At 40.1% G+C, this 25,428-nt stretch overlaps 1 protein-coding gene across 1 annotated transcript in view; it reads right to left on the reverse strand.

Annotated features, from left to right (window-relative positions):
* STARD13 (StAR related lipid transfer domain containing 13) overlaps positions 1-25,428 on the reverse strand; it is a 180,000-nt gene that overhangs the window by 54,956 nt on the left and 99,616 nt on the right. The window contains exons 2-3 of the mRNA XM_077752537.1: positions 4,684-4,755; positions 1,374-1,455 (exon numbers count right to left, since the gene is read on the reverse strand). Of these exons, the coding sequence (XP_077608663.1) occupies positions 1,374-1,455; positions 4,684-4,755 (154 nt within the window). The remainder of the gene's footprint in view (positions 1-1,373; positions 1,456-4,683; positions 4,756-25,428) is intronic.

The raw sequence follows: 25,428 nt of genomic DNA on the forward strand, positions 1-25,428 counted from the left end.
TCTCCTCAAACTGATTTATAGATTCAACATAATCCAAATCAATACTCCAGATAGATATCAACAAGCTGTTTTTAAAATTTATATGAAAAGGCAGAGGAACCAGAATAGCCAAAACAATCCTGGCAAAAAAGAACCAAGTTGGAGGATGTATATTATTGGATTAGAGATATACATAAAGCTAAGTAATCCTGTGTCATATTAATAAGGGATTAGACATACAGATAAATGGAACAGACTAGTCTAGAAATAGTCTTACAGTCAATTGATCTACATTACAGATGCAAAGGCAATTCAATGAAGAAAGTATAATTTTTCAATATGGTGTTGAACCAATGGGATATTGATATGCAGAAAATGAATCTTGAGCCATACTTTGTACCTTATAAAAAATTAACTTTAAATGGATGATTGAATTCAGTGGAAAACATAAGGCTAAAGTTTTCAGAAGAAAACAAAGGAAAAAATAGTTGCGACCTGAATCAATGCAGAATATGCTAGAACAAACACCAGATTACAAATTGTAAGTATGGCATTTTAAGGTCAATTCAACTCATAACTGTGGCTGTGTGGCTGCGGAAAAATGACTCACCTCCTGTAACTAATATTTATCTCCAGCCCTGACCTCTCTCCAGGGCTTTCATTAGGAAACTTCAAATTCCTACAGACACATACTGTCTCTCATGCAGCATTTAACTGTTCATGGATATTGGTTACATTGGCATCGTTTCCTATCACCATAATTACAATGATCTTTCATGTATTCATGCTTTATTTCTTCAACTAGATTTCTCCAACCAGATTATAAATTCTTTGAAGAAAGGAAATTCCTCATATACATCTTTGTTTCCACCTAGCATCTATCACATAGCAAACACTTAAATATTTCAGGTTGCTGATATAATTACTTGAGCTTACATACTCTGGTTTGCTCAGATAATCACTTGACTTTGCAAAAAATACAGCTGAGTTTGACATACTCATGGAGTTTTTCAGGACCTTCTCTGGCCATTCATGCTGTGGCCTCCTCTGCTAACTAACCCACCGCTGACCCCAGTCACCCCACAGTCTATGGCTTCATCTTAGTTTTTCCATAGCACTGAACATTCTTCTGAGATAGCCTCTCTCTCTCCTCCTCTTTCTTTCAGACTCTTTTTTTCTTTTTCTCAATGCATTTTCTGAAGCCTCTCACTAGGATTTAAGCTTCATAAAACCAGGAACCAATCATGCTTACTGTGGTGACACGTGGACCCATGCCTGCCATATAGTAGGCACTCAATAAATACTTATGGAGTCATTGAACTTGCCCCTCACTACAGTGATACCTGTTGGAGACTGCACAATTGAAAGTAACAAAAATACTTCACATGATTTACCTGTAAAGAGGTTCTACAAGGTCCTTTTCAAGAAACTCATGATCATTCTTGACAGACAGAATGTTGATGGGAAACTGGGAATCTGAAAAAAGAGAAAGAGAAAAACAAGGGAGTTTTATGAGTCTTGTTTTTATCTGAATGGGCACCAATATCTTGGCAGTTTCAGGCAGTTTTAGTTTTATCAAAATAAATGCTTTAAATTTTTTAATGTTTATTTATTTTTGAGAGAGAGAGAGACTGGAAGAGGCATAGAGAGAGAGAGGGAGACACAGAATCCGAAGCAGGCTCCAGGCTCCAAGCTGTCAGCATAAAGCCCGACTCAGGTCTCAAACTCACCAACTGTGAGATCATGACCTGAGCTGAAGTCAGACACTTAACTGACTGAGCCACCCAGGCACCGCAAAATAAATGCTTTAAAGGATACAAAAGAATTCTTTGGATAGGACTGAATATTAAGTGAATGCATTTGTGTGCTTCATCATAATCACAGACATTAGCCTATATGAAGAGCTTTTATATTCTCACCATCCACTTAATGTCACCAACTTTTATCTTGATCAATTCATGAAATACTTAGTTTGGAAGTTTTTTTTCTTTAGAAAGGAAATTTCCAAAAATACCCAAAGCTCAATGGCCACAAATGTGTTCTTTTGTAGCAAAATCTTGAGCCACTTTAGAGTATCAGCAAAATACTCAAACAACTGATTCTGTCCATTTCAGCATCATGACTTTTCTCCCACAGACTGACTGTTCAGCCAACTTTGGAGGTCAAGGGCAATACTCAAGATGCAGTGTTAATTTTAGGTACCTTATTCACAGAGGTAAAAATCTGGGGATCATTCTAATAGAGGCCATGGGCAGATCTAACAGACAAAGTCAAATCATTATCACTATTTTGCCATTTTTCTCTCTCTCATTTTATATTTTGCACTGCCTCCACCTTGCCAATCATAATAAATCTAAAGGTATCTAAATCTTCATGTGAGCTGGAAATACAAACAATCTCTTCTGGTGATAAAAGTAATGTGAGTGAATTCAAGATGGTGCTGGAATGAAGACTGGCTTGTTCTGCTAGAGAGGGAGTGTGTGTAGTAATGAGAAACACAGACACCGAAGCCCAGTTGCCTTGGCTTTGAGTCCTGGCACTGCTAATCTCTAGATTAAACAATTTACCTAACCTCTTCTGCGCTTGTGTTTCCCCATCTGTAAAATGGGGATGATGACAATTATAATATTTAACCTATTGTGTTGAGAATATTAAATGAGTAGTATAGGTAAAGCTCTCAACAGGACGTGGCACATGCAGTATGCTCTCTATAAGTATTTGCTCTTTCTTATTATATTTATTCGATGCATATGGCTTAAATACAATTTGACAGGCACCTTTTACTTATGGTACATTTTTTTTTCTTTAGGAAGGAAATTTCCAAAAATCCCCAAAGCTCAATGGCCTCAAATGTTTTCTTTTGTAGCAAAATCTTGAGTCACTTTGGAGTAGAAGCAAGATATTCAACTAACTGATCCTATCTAAAGTGAAGACATTTACTTTACTTCTTAGCCATTTGTAGACACTTCATATTTAAATTGCAAGGTATTTTGAATTTACAAGAGCGGTCATTATAGGAGAAAATACCCTGCATTAAGGCTTAAGCGACTATGATTTTAATCCTGATTGCTCCACCTTTTAATGTTGAAAAAGTCATTTAACCTCTGGGCCTCCCTCTCATCATCAGTAAATTGGTGGTGGTGGGGGGGCGGGAGTAGCGTTGCTTAGACCAAAATTATAAAATCCTCTTTTATAAAAACTTGTATAAGAGATTCTAGACATCAAAGCACATTTTGGGATATGCTCTCCTTCATCCTCACAGAATTTAAGTTAGAGAAGTAGAATAAGTGTGTTTCTTTACATAAAACCTAGCTTCCCGGTGAGTGAATGACAGTCACCAGTGACTATAAGTTAATTCTGTCGATTCTTTCTATCCTGCATAGATTTTATGCCATCAGGAAGAGAACTCAATGCTGTTTAGTGTGCTAGATATCCTTTGTTTAGCCCTACTGATCCACTCCCCTCTTTTCTATACTCTGCCTTGTGCCTGAGGTCACCTGTGAGGATGGCATTCAAGGGGACCCATTTTCCTTGGTTTCCTTTTGTGTTTGGCCATTGGGAAGCCCTGGCTGGAGATGGAGGGGAGCGGGGAGTGCAAGGTCAGGGTATTTATGCTCCTGCTTCTCACTCACCACCAGCTGTGTCCTCTGCTCTAGGGATCCTCTCTCATCCTGGGCTCCGGCACCTCCCTCTGCCCATCCCTTTGGGCCTATGGCAGTGGCAGCTCTGTGGCTACAAGCTCTGGGCACCTGAATGGTTCCTCATGGTTTCTTATAACCTGCCCACACCTTTGTAATTAACATTTGTAGAAATAAGTCCTCCTCAGATTATCTTGAGTGTTCCATCTGCTTACCATTTGGATCCCAATACACTATATGTAAGGACTATCCAAGAGGTAGTTCGAAGCCTTGGCTACAGTTTTAAGGATAAGTAAGATATAGGTGACTAAGTTTATTAAGTGTCAAATAAAACATCAATGAAAGGAAGTATGATGCTGGCAATAAACATCTCACTTCAAATCCCCCCAAATAACATCTTCTCCATATTGTGTCTTAATTTTTTTTTCATATAAACAGAGTGGAAGAAAAGTCTGAAGACAATTAATTTTGTGATTTCCAGGAAACTTATCAACAACTCATTTACTGCACTTTCAAGAAAACAGAGAGTAGTGCAGAAAAAATACAAGGAAAAAGAGTAAGGGCAGAAATGCAGAAGAGCTGTTACTAATGAAAGCACCGCATAGGAAATCCAGTGAATGACATGACGATAACACTGGATGGTGACAATGGTGACTACACTGAGCATGGTGAGCACCGCGTGATGTACAGAATTGTCGAGTCACTGTGGTGTATGCCCAACGCCAACGTAACACCGCATGTCAATTATACTTCAATCAGAATAGCATTGATAAAAGCTGCTGAATGCTGGAAAGAATTGGGAGTTGGGATTGGCAGTGCAGAGAGGAGAAGCAGAAGGTAAAGAAGTGAGAAAAGATGTAGAGCGGAAAGTCAGGTAGACCTGGGCAGCAATACTCATGTCTAAATTGGCATCAGTCTAAGCCCTGGGATTGCAAAGGCCGAGGGAAAGAGACAGCAAAGGAAAATGGCTGAGAAAAGTGTTGGAAGTGCAAGACACACCGCAGGATATGCGAGGTTCAGTCTGAATTCGTCCTCTCTACAAAGAGTAGAGGGAAGGCCAACCTACCTTCATACAACTGAGCGTATTGTGGGAACCCAGCAGCACGGAGCCAGTCGCATGCTTCCTTCGCCTCAATTTCTGAAAAATACAAGAAAGGGAAATGCGTGAGTCCATGGCCACACACTAGCACTCTACCTTCTTAGTCAAGGAGAAACTGGTGAGCACTGTACACGTTTTTACAAAGCAAAATTGTTCTCAGGCAAGTCTGTCTGAGTAGACCTATCAGAAATGGGTGTAAAATGAGCAGGTATCACAAAGGTGCTTATGTGTCTATTAAGATTATCTTCAATGTTGATCCACAAGTATTTGGATAATAACAAAACCACAGATTACAGAACACAAAGGCTGAGTTTCAAGCAAGGAAAAATGTCTTTTTATACACCAGGGAGCCAGGGGATTGCAGAGAAGGAGGAAAGACTTCCTTATGATCCTTTTTTTAAATGAAATTTTTTAAAGTTTAAAGATAAAGTGAAATAATACTCATCCAACATTCCTTTATTCTTTCACTCTTGGGCTAATGAAAGAAGGAACACAGCTGGATGGTCCATGAACATGTATTTTCTCGTGAAGAAAGGTATTACAAAAATCCAATGTATTGTTATTTCTTTAATTTTTCTAATGGCTTTAATTCTCAAAGCCTTCCAACAAGATGTTCATTCATCAGACACATCAGAATGATTTCAAGCTGCAGAGTGGAGTGTGGAAAAGCCTCCGGAACTGAGGCGAGTTTGATGGGGCTTCTAGCATCTCCGAGGGCTGAACCCAAAAGGCTGATATGTCCTTTGGGTGACCATTTCATTGAGGACATACCAACCACGCACGGGACCACCTGCCTGGAGAAGCTGTGGAGTGAGGTGGGAGGAGTCTCCAGGATGTGAACCAGGTCACTTTTTGACCTTGTGAATCCTGGATCAATTCCCAACCACAACTCTGTTAGATAAATATGAATGCAAGGGAAAAGAAGTTCATCTGTCAAAAGTCCAGTTTCTCCAAACAAAATTAAACAGCCTATTTTAACAGGTTTCTACCCAGCCCTCTTCCTCTGCTGTTGGGATGGAGCCCGGTCAGGTCACTGTATTTCCACTTAGTCTGACGTTCACTTCTCTGCACAGCAAAAGCTGAGAGTACAGGCTGTTCTTGGGACAACAGCACAAAAATGAGCTACATTGACATCAGCTGGGGGCCTGGGCCTGTACACCTAATGTTGAGAGCACAGCATCCATGCAAACAATTGGGCAAACAATGTGCAGCATAATGTTTACTGTGACAGAGCTATATACATGGTAGATGTTAGGAAAACACACCAAAGACCAGATTTTGCACAGGCCCCATCTGGAAGAACACACACTTTCATTCTTGTCCCACTGCTCTGATTGGACATAGATTGAGATTTGACATTAAATTCAGGGGATTTCAGGGCCTGCGGCAGCCCCTATCCCAGAGTGTTCGCTCCTTCTCGCATCCCCCAATCCATTGCATTCTAGTGATTGGCAATTTCTAAATCTTGAGTTTTTTCTTCAGCATGAGGGCTTTTTTTTTTAAAACAGAAATGCTACCAGCACAGACCTATGTGCTTGTTCTTGCTATGTAGGCATCATTCAGAAACCGCCGGGGCACCAAGCTGGAAATAAACGCTTCAGAAAGCATTTTGCTCAGAACTGTCTCTGAGATCCGCAAACGCAGTTCAAAATGGACACTCAGCTGAACTGTACTGTATTGGCTAACATGGGCTCTCTTTTGGAAGATACAAAGGGCAATTACTATAGGGCTTAACAGTCCTATTTAGTACTCCTTTGAGAGTCCTTATGTGAAGGGTTCCACTTTGAAAATCACACAAGTATTTCAGAGGAAGTAGGAAATGCACATTCTGAATGCAACATGGAAAATGTGGTCAGCTATTACTGAGTCATAAATAGCTTATTGCCTTCTAAATTTTCAAACTTCAGATTTGCTTTTTCTTCAATGTAATGCAGTGGTTAGTAAGGAGGAAATATCTAATTCCTGGATATTCTTTAAACTTAATTATGAGCCAGCAGTCTTAAAGAGAAGCACAGAGTTCTGTATTTTCTGTTTGAACTACATAAATAGTCAGCCTTTTCTATTACTTTCACGACTCTCAAAATGTAGTGTTAAGCAGGATAATCCCAGACAGAGAGACCATGAAGACAAAATGGAGGAGACCTAGAAAGCAGGGGTTCTACAACACAGAAAACTCAAAGGGGAGTGGGAAGTGAGCCTATAAAGAAGTGTTACCCTCCACCGGACCCTGGAGTAGGGAGGACAATGATACGTGGACAGCAGGGGTCCTTATAGGAAAATTCCTTTTGGAACTGAAGACTCTCATTGGACAATGGAACAGGGCTCAGGCTAGCCTAGGAGATTTTATTTAAATGGTTCTCTAGGTAACTTCATTTTAGTTTTTCATAAGAGCAACAAAGATAATGATGCATATGTAAACATGAATAATCACATCTTAACCAGAATTCAGCTAAATCAGACCCTTAAATAAGTTGAGTTTTAAAGTGGATAGGCATTTAGCTTTTAAGTCTCAGGGTGGAATACAACAAAAATGGCCATTAGTTCGTAATAAATGAGAAGAAGCTACATTCCTTGTCTTCCCTCCTGCACACCCAACCTGCTTCTACTTCTTCTTTTTATATATATATATTTATTTATTTCTAGGAGAGAGAGAGACAGCGTAAGCAGGGGAGGGTCAGAGAGAGAGGGAGTCACAGACTGAAACAGGCTCCAGGCTCTGAGCTGGCAGTCAGCACAGAGCCCGACACGGGGCTCGAACCCACGAACCGTGAGATCATGACCTAAGCGAAAGTCGGACGCTTAACCGACTAAGCCACCCAGGCGCCCCCAACCTGCTTCTACTTCTGAAATGTCTCTCAAATATCCCTCCTGCTCTATCTGTAGGCCCAGCACCTTGATGTCTCAAACACTAAGGACAGACAAACTCTTATTTACCACCTAGTGACAAAGCAAACAAACAAAATAATCAGGATCCTTAACCACTGTCAAATTTGACAGTTGAGCTGGAGGAAAAAAAGAGCCTTGAGATTTCTACAGAGTCCCCACAGCCCCATCAGTCAAACGCTAATGTTTTCCCCAGGGCATATTCCCCTTGCAGTAGCCAGAAAGCTTAGAGAATTAAAAAGAAACCATTATCGTCCATGTCTTCATTTCACCAAGACCTACCTCATGAGATTTAAATGACATTTGAAGAGAGTGTGAAAATCTCTTTCTAACTGTGCTCTTGCTAGCCAGCATGATATTATGTGAAAGCTTTAAGGGCCATTCAGATCATGTCTTTACGGTTTTATTTGTTCTCTATCTGCAACCCGTACCTGTCCCTGTGGCAGTTCCAGGGCAGCAGAGCAAAGCATCAAGTTGCTGCAAGTCTGTAGAAAACTGAAGTGTGAGGTGGAACAGAATGACCTTGAACAGACTGGCCTACTGATCCCTGCTGCAGTTACCACATTACATTACCTGAGAAAATTCAATCCCTTTGACTCCACAGCATGATAGGATTTCATCAGAATTTCTGCACTTATTATATGTAAAACTCTATAGTAGGCACCTATTCTTGCCTGCTCAACATCTCTCCCCACTTCTTTAGATAATAGAAGCTTTTGCTAAGTCCCCTGTTAAGAGGTTCTTCTATATAGTTTAGGTGGGGCTGACAGTCCTGGTCACCCCAACCACACGTCTTGACCCTATCAAAACCACCCAAATGACCTACTCCTTACAAACACCCCCATTGCCCTTAGTTCAAGGAGGCCAAGGACCTTTGGGATCTTAAGTTAACAGTTGTTTGGGGGCCAAAATCAACTGGTGGAAAAGGGAGATATCTAGTTTAACAATCGATAGCTTGATCTGCGCAAAGACCAAGCAAGCCTTTTCACTCAATAAATCCAGAAAACGCATTGGTGCTAAGCACGCTCTCCTGCCACATGTCTGTGATTCTACTTGAGGGAAAGTCACTCACTCTGCCTCAGCTGCCTTTCCTACATGCTTAGAACATGATCTGGCCTCTGTTGAGACACAGGTGTAGAAGAGGGAGGCTGTCTCCCTGGGCGCCTAGGAAGCTGCAAATCAATGGGCATGAGAACAAAGTGGAAACTAACCATGGCCTGTAACACTGGTTTTAAAAAGTATTATATTATTTCTTAATTTTATAGCTCGGTGTTGAAGACTTAATAGAAAACACAAAAAGGCACAATGAAAGCAAAAGGTCAACTCTTGTCCCATAACTAACACAAAATTTAATATACGTTATTTACCAAAATGGTAATCGTTGCTGTATCTTTGGTTGACTTTTTTCACATAATAATACATTGTGACTATTTTCCCACATAATGATATTGATGGTAAAAAGGGGATATCTACTCTGTTTTGAGAACGATGCTTATTTTTCAAAATACTTGGTTCTTGAATAACGCCAATTGTTAATCATGGCTGGGAGGTTCTAAAATCAAGGTAGCCAAGAGAAAACAGTTCAGTAGGACTTCACCAATACAGACTGGCTGTGGAGAAGGCTGGAAGTCTATGTGAGTTAAGACATTTACAAGCTGTTTCTTTAAAGACATACCATGCAGTGATGTTTGGATCGTCAGGTGGATAAGGTTCTGAAGGGCTCTGGTCAAGTAAGGGGTTATTTTGAGTGCAGCAAATTTGCTGCCCAGGCTGGCAGGCCTCCTCTCATGTTACAATCTCCTTGAATTTTAAACTGGTGTTTCTAGAGTCCTTGGGAACACTGTGTTCTTCTACCTAAACATTTTAAGTACATTTTTTGGTTTACGTTATCCTCAGCACAGCAAATACTTTTTTCATAGCTAACCCAAAGGAATACTATTCTTTCTAAATGACCAAAAATTCAGATTAGGGCCAAATTAAATTTTATTATTATCAGAAAGCTAGATGACTAGATGGAACCTGGCCTACCGTGAAAGGTTTATGAAATCAGTATATACAGGCATATGTGTTTATGTTGTTCTTACAAATTTCCTGGAATTTCAATGGTTACACTGGCTCCAATTTAAGTAGCTCTTCTTTCTTAAAATGAGCTCTTCTCATTAAAATACTCAAGGGGCGGGGGAAAAGACATCACGGATCTCCGTGTGATTTAGAAAAGTAGGTGCTTTGTTTTTTCATTTAAACTGGCTAACATGGTGGGCACCCTGTTTCTGAAGGATTATGAGTGACTCAGCCACCAAAGATGTCTGCAGTGGATGCAATTAACACTATTAAGGTCTATGAAAGGTATTAACATTTCAACACACTTATGGTTGTTGGCTTAGGATAATTTATATGGCTGAGTTACCTTCATTATTAGTGTACTACTTAAGATGAATGACTCTTTGGTCTTCACTTGGAATTTCTCAAGTGAAGTCCTTATTTATTGAAGGTGTATTTATTTGGCCATACACTAGGCTAGTTTTGTTAAAATCAATGCCAGAGTGTCCGTCCCATCTATATATAGATAGAAATGATGCAATAATTAGTTTACATAGAACCATACACGAACACTCCAATCCTTCTCCCAAGAGTGCTTTATAGCCCCAATTACAGGTGCAGGATGAAATATTAAGTTATGTAGTAATATCAGACTGATTTATGTTTCACATTATGGTGAAAGGATACTTCTTTTTTGCACTCTTTGAATTATATAATAAGTTTATTGGGATGTGTAAAAGGCCTGAATGAGTCTTAAGTGTTTACCAAGTGTAATTTTTTTCTAATATGCATATCTTTTTCTTTCCCTTATATTTTAAGTTAGTACTAGAGTTAAAATACAAGTTACTTAGAATAAATTTAAGATTATTAATCACTGAATATTCAAATCAGTGAATTCACTTAGAAACACACATTTTATTTCCTCCAGCTTAAGGCAACTTTTTTCATTTTTAATTAATTAATTTTTAATTTTTTAATGTTTACTTATTTTTGAGAGACAGAGACGGAGCATGAGAGGGGGAGAGGCAGAGGGAGAGAGGGAGAATCAGAATCCAAAGCAGGCTCTGAGGCATCAACACAGAGCCCGAAGTGGGGCTTGAACTCATGAGCCATGAGATCATGACCTGAGCTGAAGTCGGAAACCTAACTGACTGAGCCACCCAGGCGCCCCAAGGCAACTTTTGTTTTTTTTAAAGGCAACTATTTCCTTAATGTGTAGCAAAGTATCTTCTGTCAGCTGATACAGAACTACAGAAGAATTCTGGAAGATGTATATAACCTTGTGACACCAAGTTGTACTCAGGTAAGGTGGAGATTCATGGCTGTGTTTATGCGTACATTTTTCCCGAAGCAGGAATCACATCCTATTGGGACACACTGTTCCATCACCAGTTCTTACACTAGCCTTATTTCTCAGGCCTTGAAAGATCTGCAAGCTGGATTCATAGCAAATCTAGTCACTTAAAAATAATTTCTATTAGGGTAAAGAAGGATCAAGCAAATTCAACACCTGAGTGGTAGGCCTATTCCTAGTCACTCAAGAGTTGTTTCTAACCACTCTTTTTCAGCTTTGTTGGGGGCAGTCATATAGTATATATGTAATTTATTAATGCATTTAATTAAGTTTATAATGAAAGCATACACACACACATTTTCTTAAATGCTTACAATTCCCTGCTCTTTCCAATTGTCATGGAACTTGCAGTTCTCCTCCAACTGGGAAGATTATACGTCCCATCCCGCTGATGTCCGGCTTGGCCACATGACCCACTTTAGCCAATGAAATGTGAGCAGAAGCAATGGATGCTAGTTTCAAGATAAACTTTTCAAAAGCTGTCATCTAGTTCTTTCAGTTTTCCTACTCTTTCCCCTTTATCATGAGGCCAGTAGGTCTCAGACAGGTTCTTCCTTGAGCCTGGGTCCTGGAATGATGACACAAAGAACAAAGCCACAGCAGACCAGCTGCCGACATGTAATGTGAGCAAGAAATAAACTTCTGTTGTTTTATGCCATTACAACATAGGGGGCAACTTGCTACAGTGGCATAATCTAGCCTAAACTAATTCAATGCAGGGTTTAACACTCATTCTAGAAAGAAAGCATATGGATCTTTATTTCAACTTGAAGCTGATGCTGGATATCTGTTAGTGTGCCTTAGAAATGAACACAGACAGTATCAGTAATCATTTCTATTTGGAATTCTGCTTTCCTGCCTACAGTGCATGGCCTCCGTGAATTAAAAATATGTGAACAGTCTTTTCACGATCCTTTGTCACCTGTGGCCACATGTGTGACTGTGAGAGGGCACCCACATTCACAAACGCACACATACTTTTTCTTTCACATGCACACACTACAGAAAATCAAAAGTTCAGTTGCAACTGAACAAGGAAAGTCTTCAGGAATATAAATACTATTCCTTATGCTCATATTCCTAATAGCACAAAGAAAAAAGAAAAAAATTTACAATCCCACTCCAATCAATCTCAAAGAAAAAGAAAGCAGAGAGTATATACTCTGCCAGCCAAATAGCTCCCAACCAGATTGTTTTGACTCAAGTTTTCCATGAGGCAGAGTAGCTCTTTATTCTCTCCTTTCATTTTGTACAGATTGTTCCCATCAGGCGCTTGTGGTATTTCTCAAGGAGGCTGCATGCAGACACAGGCATATGAATGTCCCCGGCTTTTTTGAAGTTGTGGAGCCACTGCCTACCACTAAATCCCAAGAGATTCTTCATGGTGGAGTCAGTTAAGCAACTGAAATGCAAGGTAGGGGAACAGAAAATTAGAAAGAAGGTCATAATTTTCAGGCTTTGGCCAAAGTATCTCCATACTGACCCACCAAGATAATAAAGTCTTGGAACAAGGGTATGAGATTCTGGAGATGATTTTTCTATCTTAGTTTCTTTGGCTTCTCTTGGAAAAGTGAAGAATAGGAGTCCACGATGGCTGACTTGGTGTTGGTTCTCATGAGCAGAGGCTCTAATTTCCTCAAGGTCAGGCAGACTGGCAGTATCAGAAGGGTCCCTGCATAGTCACTCTCAGACCACTGACTTTTTGCCTGGGGAAAAGCAACTGTTTTGGACAAGTCCTACCACCGCTAGGAAGTCAGGTTTCTTGGGTTTGGACAGGTACTCTTCTATCCTATTTTAAAATTGCTTTAGTTTTGTTTTAATGTTAAAAAAATTATATATGTGTTTAGGGACTCAACCCCCTTCTCTATTTTCAGACATATCTGAATGTCTATACTTGTAAAGGCTTACTTGCTATTTCAGTTGCTTAACCCAACTCTTATAGCTGTGGGTACTCCAATTACACCACAAGCTCTAGTGATATCAGGGAAAGTTCTACCATGCAGGCATCAGAAGGAGCATGGAGACTGTCCTGATAAAATAACTCTGAGAACCCTACAGATCTTCATGGCATGAAACAATCACCAAAGGTACTGACGCCCAGTTCAAGACTTTGTGACTTAATTTTTCACCAGTTGTAATACCTGGATCAATCAAAACTAGTGTTTGCTTAATCTAATCCCAAGAAAAGATGTGTACAACTCAAGTGTAATTTTATTATCTTATTATATATATATATATATATANATTTACTAGGAACTATGCACTGGGATAAAATATTTACTGAGAAGTTTTCAAAGTATCATGGCCAATTCTCTAGAAAGTTTTGTACTTTCTAGAGTACTAGAGTGGCACTCATTCTGTGAATGATTTTCTAAACATACATCACTTATCTCAGAAAATCAGTGGCCAGATTCAAGAACTGTATTTTTATTAGGTTTTCAGCTATGGATTCATCTTTTTTCTCCATGTTATTCAAAGTCAAAGTGATCACTGAGCTCAGAGGTTTGCTCTCTAAGTGCTGGGATTCTTTTGCAAATCATTAATAGACATTGACATTACAATTTAAAACAATTTAAAACAGAAAGCAATTTAAAACAGGTTAGGCCATTGCAATAGCTTTACTGATTTGGGAGGGAAGGGATTAAGAATCAGACCAAAGAGGTGGGTCATTTTATGATCTAACCACATGGCATACTGATATTAAAGTCAATTGAGACATCCCATAAATATTACCACAGATGCAATTAAATAGGTTTTTAAAAAGTTATATGAATTGTAAAGAGTTTTAGAAGTTTAAAACATTGGGGCGCCTGGGGTCTCAGTCAGTTGAGTGTCTGACTCAACTTTGGCTCAGGTCATGATCTCAACGTTCATCAGTTTGAGCCCCATGCTGGGGCTTTATTTACTAAATAAGTTTATTTACTAAATAAATAAAACTTGAAAAAATTCAAAACACAGTAAAAATTTTTAATTCTTTAGTAGTTCAGAATGGATAGTAAATGACTTCAAATTTTAAAGAACTCTGGGCCTTAATAATTACTGTCACTTCAGATTTTAAGTTTAAGAACACAATGGCAGACAAATATGTCCTGCAAACACACAAGCATTTCTAAACGGAGGTGAAGGCAGCTCTACCTTATAAAATATAAATATAATTGAATTACCTGACTAGTTCTGGGCACATAACAATTTTTATTACTTGTAGTCAATAATACGATCTTGACTAAGATGCTTGTGCAAATACTCACTGAATTCAGGTATAAAAGGGTTATTTCCCTTACGAACAGACATGAATAAGAGATACAAGTGACTGAAAAATCTCCTTAAATGAAATCTGACAGAAAAGTAGCAAAATCTAAACCTAAGATTTGAAACACCTGAAAGGAAAAAAAAAAGGAAGAAAAGAAAAGAAAAAGCCACCACAATTCTACCATCTAGATATTGACTAACACTTGTTGGCAAATAGTCTCTCATTCTTTTATTATGAAGATGTGTACGTGTAGGTAGGCTAAATTTATTATAAATTTACATAATCTTTCAATAAAATTATAATCTGCATTTCCACTTGACAATGCCTTTTGAAAATTTTTCCAAGCCAACTGATTTCCTTTTCAATTATTCTAGATGGCTGAAAAACATTCCTACTGCCATTACTTTCAAAAGCATCTTCTTTTATCAATTCAGACATCATAATCATGAGTTAAAAATAATAAATTCAGTTCTCTGGAGGCTTTCATTCTAAATAAAGAATTCTGCCAGAACATGCATCCTGGTGAATGTATTTCAGGGAGTACTTCTGGGTTGACATTTCTCATGTTATTTTACATTCTGGATTAAGACCCATCTCATATGGTTTTGATTTATATTCTCAGCAGACTTCAAAAAGGAAATTCCAAGTGGAAGTTTATTCATACACCAGAACTATGTTTAAATGATGCTACAGGGATGTCTTAAACTAACACAAGTCAGGAAGTTCAAAGTTAAGGTTAAATCCTGGACCATGTTCCCACCTCTTCCTTCTTGGTATTTGGAAAGTGGAGATTTTATGTAACAGCTGTTCCACTTGTCTTTGACCTTCTGCATATGTATTTAGATAATTTCAAAGATGTCTTTCAAAACTTTATGTCATAAACTGGTATATTCTAAAGGGTGCTGCTGAAGTTTCAAGGTTACACACTCAAAACAAAACAAAACAAAGATACTAGACCAAATAGAGAAAAACTCCCCATCTTGTTTTAATGACTAGATGAATATTTGGAGTCTACATGACTCCTCCAATCCTTTAAGTAATGAAAAGCAAAAAAGTGACCCAAATTTCAAAGCCTAGCAAATTCACCAAGAGTGCATCTCTTTAGAACAAAACAGGTTTATTTTTGCACAGGGTTAATGTTATTGCTTTTAAGGGGAGTTTAAAATGAAGATTTGCTCTTAACTATTAGCATCTCTATTAAGTAAAGCTGAAGTTTCTTCTTTTGTTGAATACGTATACTCAGTTTTATAAATAAATTTTTTTAAGTTTATTTATTTCACGGTGAGGGGGAGGCATATGGGGGGGGGGCGTAGAGAGAGAAAATGCGAAGCAGGCTCCACGCTGTCAGTGCAGAGCCCGATGCAGAGCTGTTGAGATGATGACCTGAGCCAAATTCAAGAGTTGGGATGCTCAACCGACTGAGCCGTGCAAGTGCCCCATGAATTAACTTTTTAAAAAGAGCCTGTTGATTTGTTTAGAAATGTTCCTTTACTTGAGGACATACACAGACTTGTTACAGGAGCCATAATATGGCATAAAGTGTTAGAAGCAAGATTCAAATCTTAGCTTTACTTCAGATTACCTTTGTGGTCATATGATAGGTTAACTTCAGCATGCCTCAGTCTCCTTATCTATAAAATGGGAGTAAACACTATCTACTTTTGTGTGTGCTACTAGTACAGTTGGAGGTGCACATTCCTGCAACAGAAAATCGTGATTCCAATGGTTTCTGAGTCTCTCCACTCAGCTTTTTTTCATCTGACTTTCAGAGGTAGGAGGCATTCGTCTTACTGATTTATTCAGCAGACATCTCTGGGGGGCCCAGGATTTGAAAAGCTTGTGGTTAGGCACTGGAGGAGGATGCCTGGCTGTGGGGAGCAGGGTCCTGTTCTGCAGGTCCCTTAAGCCAAGCAGAGAAGACAAAGACAACATCCAGGAATCATGAATTCTAAGAACACAAAAGCAGGATAGAGTTGTACAGGACTCAGAGGGGGCATTTTGGACAAAGTGACGAGGACAAACTTAGCAGGGAGATGAGATGTGAGGCAGAGGATGGTTGGCTAACTGGTTCTGCCCATGGCAACCCCACTCTGCCCACCGACTGCTTTTGAAGCCTGGATTCCTATGAATTGACGTCTTTCTGGAATAGAAGATTATGTCCCTTCATCTGTGTCTGCAGAAGGGTTAGGCTCTGGGGCCAAATGCCACCAACCCATCCCCTACATCCAGATCTTTCTTATGACAGGAATCTAATAGGCAATTCGTCTTTTTCCCCCATTCTGTGAAAGATTTTGTTATACTCTTTCTGTTAAATTATGCTGTATTTCAGGAAGCCATGCTTCACACAATACAGTGCTGTTTAACAAGATGTAATGAGAGTCATAAATGAAATGTGACACTTCGAAAATGGAACTGAGGGCCTCCACAGGCTGTTACTTTTAGGATATGAACACCAGGCTGGGGAAGACAGTCTGGCGATTATAGTTTACGATGTACTTGCCAGTTAATAAGTAAAATATTAGCAATCACTTCATATGTGAGGATCTCAAGGGCAAAGATGTGTTTAAACATACCAAACACATCAGAACCTTGGGAAAGAAATCTGTATCAGATGTGTAGGCTTCATTAAGGAAATGCCTTCAGAGGATTATTTTTCCATGTTACAAGAAAAAAAATGAACAAATAAGTAAATTCTTAGCAAGCGACACCAGCTTCCTGTGGAATAATGACTGGGAAAAGTTGAGGGTTAAAGTGGATCCCAAGGCCATTGACCTCAAGAGGTCAGGAGTCTCCCAGATAGGCTTCCCCTCAAGGTCACTCCCACTATTAAAAACATCCAAGGTGCGTGTGTATTCAGGGTTCTACTTTGTGAGGAGGCAATCAGGAAAATAATCAAAATACTATTAAAATAATTCAAATCAAGTCATTTACATTTAAAAGCAAAGACATGTCTGGCTTTTATACTTAAATGATCATAATTAACATTTCATGGCTGCTCACATTACACCTAATAATGAACAAAAAAATTAGAAAGCAGTCTTCTTTGAATCTTTTGTTTTTTTCCAAAATAAGGAACAATTAGTACATATTCGCGTGTGTGTACAAACACACACACACACACACACACACACACATACAGCTGACCCTTGAATAACGTTGGAGTTAGGGGAATGGACAGCCTGCACACTTGAAAGTTTTGACAGCTCAAAAACCTTACTAATTGTGTACAGTTGACCAGGAGCCTTACAAGTAATGTAAACAGTTGATTAACACATATTTTGTATGCTGTTATGTATTAAATACTGTAATCTTAACAACAAAGTAAGCTAGGAAAAACAAAATGTTATTAAGAAAATCGTAAGGGAGATACACATATAGTACTGTGCTGTATTTATTTTTAAAAATCTGCACATATGGGATCTGTGCAGTTGAAGCCTGGGTTATTCAAGGGTCAACTCTGTGTGTGTGTGTGTGTGTGTGTGTGTGTGTGTGTGTGTTCAAATTGAGATGAAATTTGTCTTGTCTAGATTAATGCATTAGGTAGGGATTCTTAACCTGGAGTTTTTAGATGAACTGAAAGGCATGGAACTCCCTTATATATAAACAGTATTATAAAGATGCTTTATTTATTAAGACTATAGAGTTTTCATTAAGTTTTCTGATTCACTTATTGTACCACTAAGGTACTCACATTTAGCCCAAGAAGAAAACTTTATACACTAGGTTTAAAAGAGAGCCAGTTTTTTTCCTGCTTTGGTCCCTTTAGGCAATCAATTTTTGATTTTAGAACTTGAGAGATAAATAGTCTCTCTCTCTCACACACACACACACATACACACACACACACATATAGGTGCACACACATTCTGTAAACATGTCATAGGTAAAACTACCAAGTATCCTTAAATAAATATGTAGATTTTTATATCCTCTGAAATTGTGACATTGCAGGTACACATCACCAGGTTGGAAAGCAGGTTGCATCTATATATGTCCAGTTCTTAGCCCAGAGCTTTGCAAATGAATGTTGGCTGAAAGTGAATGGCTATCTAAAGAGGAAAATATTTATAGTTTTAAAATTTATAAGCCAATAAAGCCCTAAAATATTTTTTTTTAGATTTTCAGGCCCCTCCAAACTCACCAGGCTACTGTAAACATGGGAATGTGTATTATGGAAGTAGCTTGCAAACTGAAAACTCTGTATGAAAATAAAGTAACATTATTCTTCCAGCTGTGATTTTGCCTCAGGGATACAAGTCCCCAGATACACTTGGACAGCAGTGTCTGTAGCCTTTGACAGTGCCTGTGCTTTCTGAAGGGTGGGCCATTTGACGTTGTCCTCACCCAGATGGGAAGAGCTGTTTCTGTTTCTTCCCTGCCCTTCCCTCTTCGTGGAATCCTTGGGAATCCCAAGGGCACAGATGACTGCAAGATTTGTCTTGAAAAATTAACAGCGAGAAAAAAGATTTTCCTGTATTCTCACAAAGGAATTACTCTCAGATCGTGAAATCTGATCGGGCATACTCATACTTGAGCATAATCAGACTCAACCATAGAAAATAAGTATCATAGGACTTTCAAGTGTTTTGACCAGTATCTTTAGCAAGAAATACACTTCTTAGAGTTGTTAACATGCACACACTTGCATGTGTGAACACACACACAGCAACTAAAACAAAGTTTCACAAAACAGTAGTCACACTGTGTGTATATATACATATATGCACTGTGTGCACAAACATATATATATGTATTGACACCTGACTTTTTTTGGTTTATTCTCCTCCGTTAAAAATTGCTGGGTATATCCACTAACTGACTTCATGATCCCTCCATTTAAAGAACACTGTCATAGATAACACTCTGTTATATGAGAAGCATCTGGTTAAATAAGTGAATTAGAACATAGTTCTAAGAATCTGACACCCAGAGTTCTTCTTAGACTCCTCCCCATTCTGCATCCCCAATATTTCCACAACACAGTTCTAAGGCCTGTTGAATTTCTCTCTGGAACATACTTCTCAAACCCCTATGCTCCCTACTTGTGTTCCCTCTGCCTTGGTTTAGAGGGATCTCGCCACTTCAGTTCTTGCCTTCCTTGCCTCTCTACAACGTAAGCATGGTCATTCCCCTTAAGGCTCCTTCATGCCTCCCTGTCACCCGCAGAATAGAGTAGCAGGCTGCTCTCCAGGCCACGGTGCCCTTCCTCACCTGGCCTCTGCCTGCTTCCAGGGGCTGATGGCCTGCATTAGGTCCAGTTGTGTGGAAGTGCCTGGGGCTTGCCAGTCTCATGGTGCCGTTTCATGTCCCAATGCTGTGCTTGGACTGTCTCCCCCTGCGTTATCACATTCCTCCTACTTTGTTCTTCTGACTTACTTTCATTTATCTTCTATCGAGATTCAGCTAAGATCTCACCTTCCAAATCCCAGGTGAGCCTGGTCTTCTCTGGACTTTCATACATCTCTTAATTCTTACGAGATTAGCCTAAAATGTTCTTGCTCCACGTCTGTCACCACACGAGACCACAAGCTCTTCAAGGGCTGAGGTTGCCTGATTGATTTTTGACATCTCTAGAGTTTGGCAGAGCACCTGGATCCCAGTGTGTGCTCAGTGTGCACTGAACTGTAGAGAAGTGAGAGGGATGCTTCTGCTCCAAGTATCCCTTGGGAGGTCATCTGTCACCGACCTTGCTCTGCATTAATCCCGGACCAGAATGGTCTGCTGCTCCTTGTATTTATTCCCAGCTAAGGACCTCCAGATTAGTGCTGGTCAAACGTCGTTGATGAAGGTACCTTTGCCCCTGAAAACTCTCTCCTGCTTTCTTTTTCCTTTCCCGGATTGACTGATGGAGGCTGAGGGGGCACATGTTGGGTTTCTATAGCTTTCTGTTCCACTCCGTTAGAGAAGTCTGCTACTACTGCCACTACTGCGAGGTCAGAGGGTGGGCTGAGGGCCAGCCTTAGTCTTAATAACAGATCAATGACGAAATCTCATGCAGCTTAGAGGCCTTCTTATGTGGATTTGGAAGTTCTGGGATGTCAGATTTGGTCCAAAGACACTTGAAATCTGGAAGGCTCTGGGGGAAGGAGGGTAGTTCTGGTGATGAGCAAAATAGGTTCGGTCTCCTCATGAACAGATCTGAGGCCTAGTTCAGTCTGGACCACCCAAGATCTCCCTGGATGTACCCCAGAGGAAATTCAACTCCCTGCAGCCACCCCAGTCACATCTCCAAAGGAATCTTCTAGCTAGTCCTGAATACATACACTCCTGGGGAAGTGGGTACGTTTTTAATTAGGGTAGAGTAATGCCTCTCTTGAAGCATGACCACACTCAGCTATGATGACTTTGGTTCTCGGGAACAGAAGGAAAATGTGTGATGTACTAGGCTGACTTCTTTGGGGCACTGGATTTAGTTGGGTCTGCTAGAAGACCCTCCCTTTCTCCTTCCTTGAAAGTATAGCCAATTGGGCCCCTCCTCCAAGAAGACTTCCCTGAACATTTCTCACATTTATGGTCTCCACCGTTCCATGATTTCTGGCCATTTCGAATTGCTATTTGACGTGTCATAGGTAACCATGGCTTCCATCTATTTATAGACTTACAATCTGAACAGAGTGAATTTGTAAACAGTGGGGACTCACTACAGGTTTGTGGTGGTTGTGGCTGTTATGGCTACTGTTAATAATTAACATAAAAATAAGCCTGTCTGAAAGCATGGCTGATGATGACCGATGACGATGGCTGATAGACCTCGTATGTTCCTAAAGACAGGAAAGTAGAGCTGAGGGAAAGCAAGGAATATCTTTAATGGATATAGTAAAGGCAGGAACAGATAAGGGAGACAGCAAGCTGAGACCAAAAACTTCTCAGAAAAGGCAGTGTGGCCATTGAGAGCAGCATGGACTATGGGCTTACTATTGGGGTCCTTGAGCAAACAGAGTTTCACCTTCAAGTTTCAGTTTCCCATCTGCAAAATGTGCATAACGTCACATAACTCTTCAGAGCAGCTGCAAGGACATTAACGGGAACTCTACAACGAGCAAGGCCACTGAGTTCACTGTTGCAATCCTAGTCCCTGGCACGCGGCTTTGGATTTCACTTGGTGTTTACATTTGCTGAACAAAATAAACTATGTGAATCAACAAGGAGAAGGCGCTTAAAAATTGGAGCCATTATTATTGACTAAAATGAGTACTTTTCATGTTTTTTCCACTGAGGCACTCAAATGGCAGAAGAAAAGAAACAGATACCCCCAAAGAATTTATTTGACATTTACACCTATAGAGGGGAAGACTATAACATGCCCACACTTGTTTTTAAAACAATAAAACCAGGGGTGCCTGGGTGGCTCAGTCGGTTAAGCGTCCAGCTTTGGCTCAGGTTATGATCTCATGGTTTGTGGGTTGGAGCCCCATGTGCTGACAGCTCAGAGCCTGGAGCCTGCTTCGGATTCTGTGTCTCCCTCTCTTTCTGCCCCTCCCTGCTCACACTCTCTCTCTCTCTCTCTCTCTTAAAAATAAATAAACATTAAAAAAATTAAAAATAAATAAACAAATAAATAAATAAAACAATAAAACCTTCCTTCATAGTTTAAGAAACTTGATGCTCCAAGAAGACGCAGCATTCTATAGTTTCTTACCCTGCCGGGCTGAAGAGGCTCAAATGTACACTTAAAAGAGAAATCTCATTTTCAGAGAGATGATTTATTATTACTTTTTAATAACAGTCTCCCTGAACACTAGAAAACGTGAGGTTCAGGCAAATTCCAACTCCATTCAAGCCACAGTGCCATGAAGTCGGACCCAGAGTCTGATGGGACATGCAGAGAGACCACACAGGCAGTTGAGGGCTGACTGTGGGCTAGGCTTAAGATCACAGGACGGAGGCAGAGTCTCTGGTCAGCAACATAAAAGTACTGGCTGAGAAACAAACGCCTTCTTAAATACGGTTCCATAAAACGGCAAGAGATCTTCTGTTCTGATGGCAATTTGAACATCTTATTCAGGAGTGCACCCAACATCCTGCAGAGGTAACCTCAGGGACGGAACCCAGATTTCATCACTCTCTAAACATCCGTCACAGCTCTCAGATGCCTCCAAAGTAAAATCCAAACTTCTGGGGATGGCATACAAGTCTTGAGTTCAGCGTAGGTCCCAGGCATGTCCTTCTGTGTCCCACTCAGCTGGCCACAATGCCCTGCACCCCAGGGGGACTAACCAACTCATGGTTCCCTACCACTGCCATCTCCCACTGCTCCAGTCTGCTGTTCCCTGTAGGTACTTTTCCTAGGTCTAGAACGACTTTCTCCCACTTCATCTGATCAGCCAATTCTCCTTTCCCCCTCTGTTTCTGTAATTGCCAGTTCCAATTTTACCTCCTCTGTGAAGTCCTTCCTGTGAAGACCACCCGCTCCTGCCCCCTCACTCCTTTGTACCCACTGCGCACTTCTGGCCCAGCACTTACCCGGCACTGGAATTTTCGGTTTACTCTGCTTTCCTGTTTCCCTCCACAGGCATTGTCTTTGCATATCCTGAACCAACCAACAGGCTTGATAAATGTTTGCGTGGCAAACTGAGGAAGCTCTCAGTACAGAGGCTCAAAGAAATGTAGAGCAAGGAGTAAAAAATAGTCCTCTCTAATGCTTCCGGCCACTGACAGTGGAGAAGAACCTCACTGCTCCCCAGTGACCGGTGAAGCATTGGCAAAGATTCCAAACCTCCACACTTCCTTTTGCTCATTGTTTTCATTCACATTAAAAAGGAACACCATGCGTTTGCATCACAGCCTCAAAATAAAGTCACAGGGAGAAAGGATTCCATTTGGAACAGAAAGAACCACACACTTTCTAATGAACCAAACCCCTAAATATAACTGAAATGTGAGGTGGAGTATGTTCCACTCATTCACATTATCAACAGGGTCGTTTAGCAGCAAACAGAACTCTCGACTCAGGAAAACAGCTCAAGAGTTACGTTATAATTCCAATGGTTAATCTTCCCTTTGAAATTTCCAAATCTTTTCTTACACGCCCTTTAAGAAGATAAATACAGTTTTGAAACACTCCGCAGTCGACTACAGGTAGCAAAGGTGATGTTTCTAAAGGGCTTCCTCCTTCTTGGGCAAGAGTGCCTTCATACCACCGTGCTGGTGCCAACTCCAAGTTCAGAGTCTCCTTCAAATTTTACTCCCGCCTTCTCTGTCAAGTATAGTTTCTATTTACAGTCCAAACAGTATATTATTTAAATATTCCATAACCTCACTTACTTCCTAACACAATAATGTTGGTATCATCAAATTTAGAGTATTTGAAATTAATAATCCACAACTAGGGGAAAAATCCATACATCATAGATCTTCAGTTTCTCGAATTCTAGGTTTAAAATTCTCCTTGGCATAATGGTTTCTATTAGCAAAACCCAGACCGCACTAAATTACTGATAAATTCTTCTGGAAAACTCCTCTATGGAACTTCCCTTCAGGGATTTACAACCATTCTCCATAGGCTTCATATTGATACCCCTGTTCCCAGTCGTGCTGTGAAAATAGATGGGGAACAATTCACAGTAGTGCTTTGAGATGCTTGTCTGGGAAAGTGGGGGAGTACCACTCTTGCTGATGTCATTGTCATTTCTCAAATTCCAGCTCTGGCCGCTCTCCCATCTGGGCTACTTTTTAAATCTGGAATTCTCTCTCCCAGCCTTCCCTCACTACCCACTCACCTGACCTCTGGGGGAACCATGAGTCACTTCCTGTCCTTTAAACTTGTGGCTAAACTTCCTCTTCTGTAAGAGCCTTGAATTGGGGGTGTGATGAGAGACACTGGGCAGCAGAGAGTTGCCTGGAAGGCAGGCCGAAGGGAGAGAAGGGTACCGCTCCATCCGTATTAGTGAGTTGCTGAAGACTGCTAACTCTTGATTTTTTCAGGAGATAATTATTGTCATCACAGTATTAACCTGACTTGTACAATTATTTAAGAGTTTAGAGGTGCCTGTGTGGCTCAGTTGGTTGAATATCCGACTTCGGCTCAGGTCATGATCTCACAGTCTGTGAGCTCAAGCCCTGCATCAGGCTCTGTGCTGACAGCTCAGAGCCTGGCGCCTGCTTTGGATTCTGTGTCTCCCTCTTTCCCTGCATCACCCCTGTTCGCTCTCTGTCTCTCACAAAAATAAATAAAAACTTTAAAATATTTAAAAAAAGAGTTTGATTTACCCTCTTATTCATTCTTCACCTTTCCACTGCTTACTTGCAACTTCAAAAAGAATGGTGGGTGAAACATGTAAAAATTAAATTTATAGATCTTATATTTATAAAAAATCTGGACAGATCTGGGACCTAATTAAAAATAAGTGGTTGGATGGGCATCTATTTTATTGACACTGGCAGCTTTATTTGCCATTAACATTAACACACTGGTTATAGTACATGAGTCTTATACGCTTCCCAGGTCAGTTTTTAATAAAAGGATACTTTTTTACTCTGTTAATTTTTTAAATTAAGGGTTTTTAAAATAACATTGTGGCAGAGACAAATATGAATTTCACAAGCCTGTGGGTGGACTGTGATTGCCAGCCTCGTTTGAAGGTAGACCCCGGGGAGAAGTTCTGTGCAAAGGTATGTGAGTAAATCTGCCCTGTGATCTACCTACCACCCCTTCTCCTCCTTTATCCATGAATGGTTGTGCCAATGCCCAGGTGACCCGGAACCTCAGATGCTGCGTGTTGAGGTCGGGGAGAGCAGTCAGCCTAGATCTGGAGTGGATCTTATCCCAGTGTGAATGGGAAACAGACTTTTAGTTGGTTGACATCATAACACTCTGGGGACAGGGACTTTTGCCTTATTTGATGTAAAATCCCCAATGGCCACCTTACGCCTGGAAAAGAGTAGGTATATAGCCAATGTTTATGGAATAATGAATGTTGCGTGAGTTTAGGAATATGCAATGAAAAATGAAAGTGCGGATAGAGAGTTAATTCTGAGAAAAATTTTCTGAGGATTCTTTGCTATTACACACACACACACACACACACACACACGCACACGCATGCATGCATGCAACTTCCCTCTAAATATTACTTAAAACTCTTGCTTTTGATGTCCATTTTTGTTTTCACGGAAACCATCCAACTTTCAATACACACTACACTAAGATACACTGTGAAACTGTTTCTTTTGAAAAAGATTCAAT

This window comes from Crocuta crocuta, unplaced genomic scaffold (genome assembly GCF_008692635.1).
Source record: "Crocuta crocuta isolate KB4526 unplaced genomic scaffold, BGI_CrCroc_1.0 scaffold190, whole genome shotgun sequence".
NCBI classification, from domain to species: domain Eukaryota; kingdom Metazoa; phylum Chordata; class Mammalia; order Carnivora; family Hyaenidae; genus Crocuta; species Crocuta crocuta.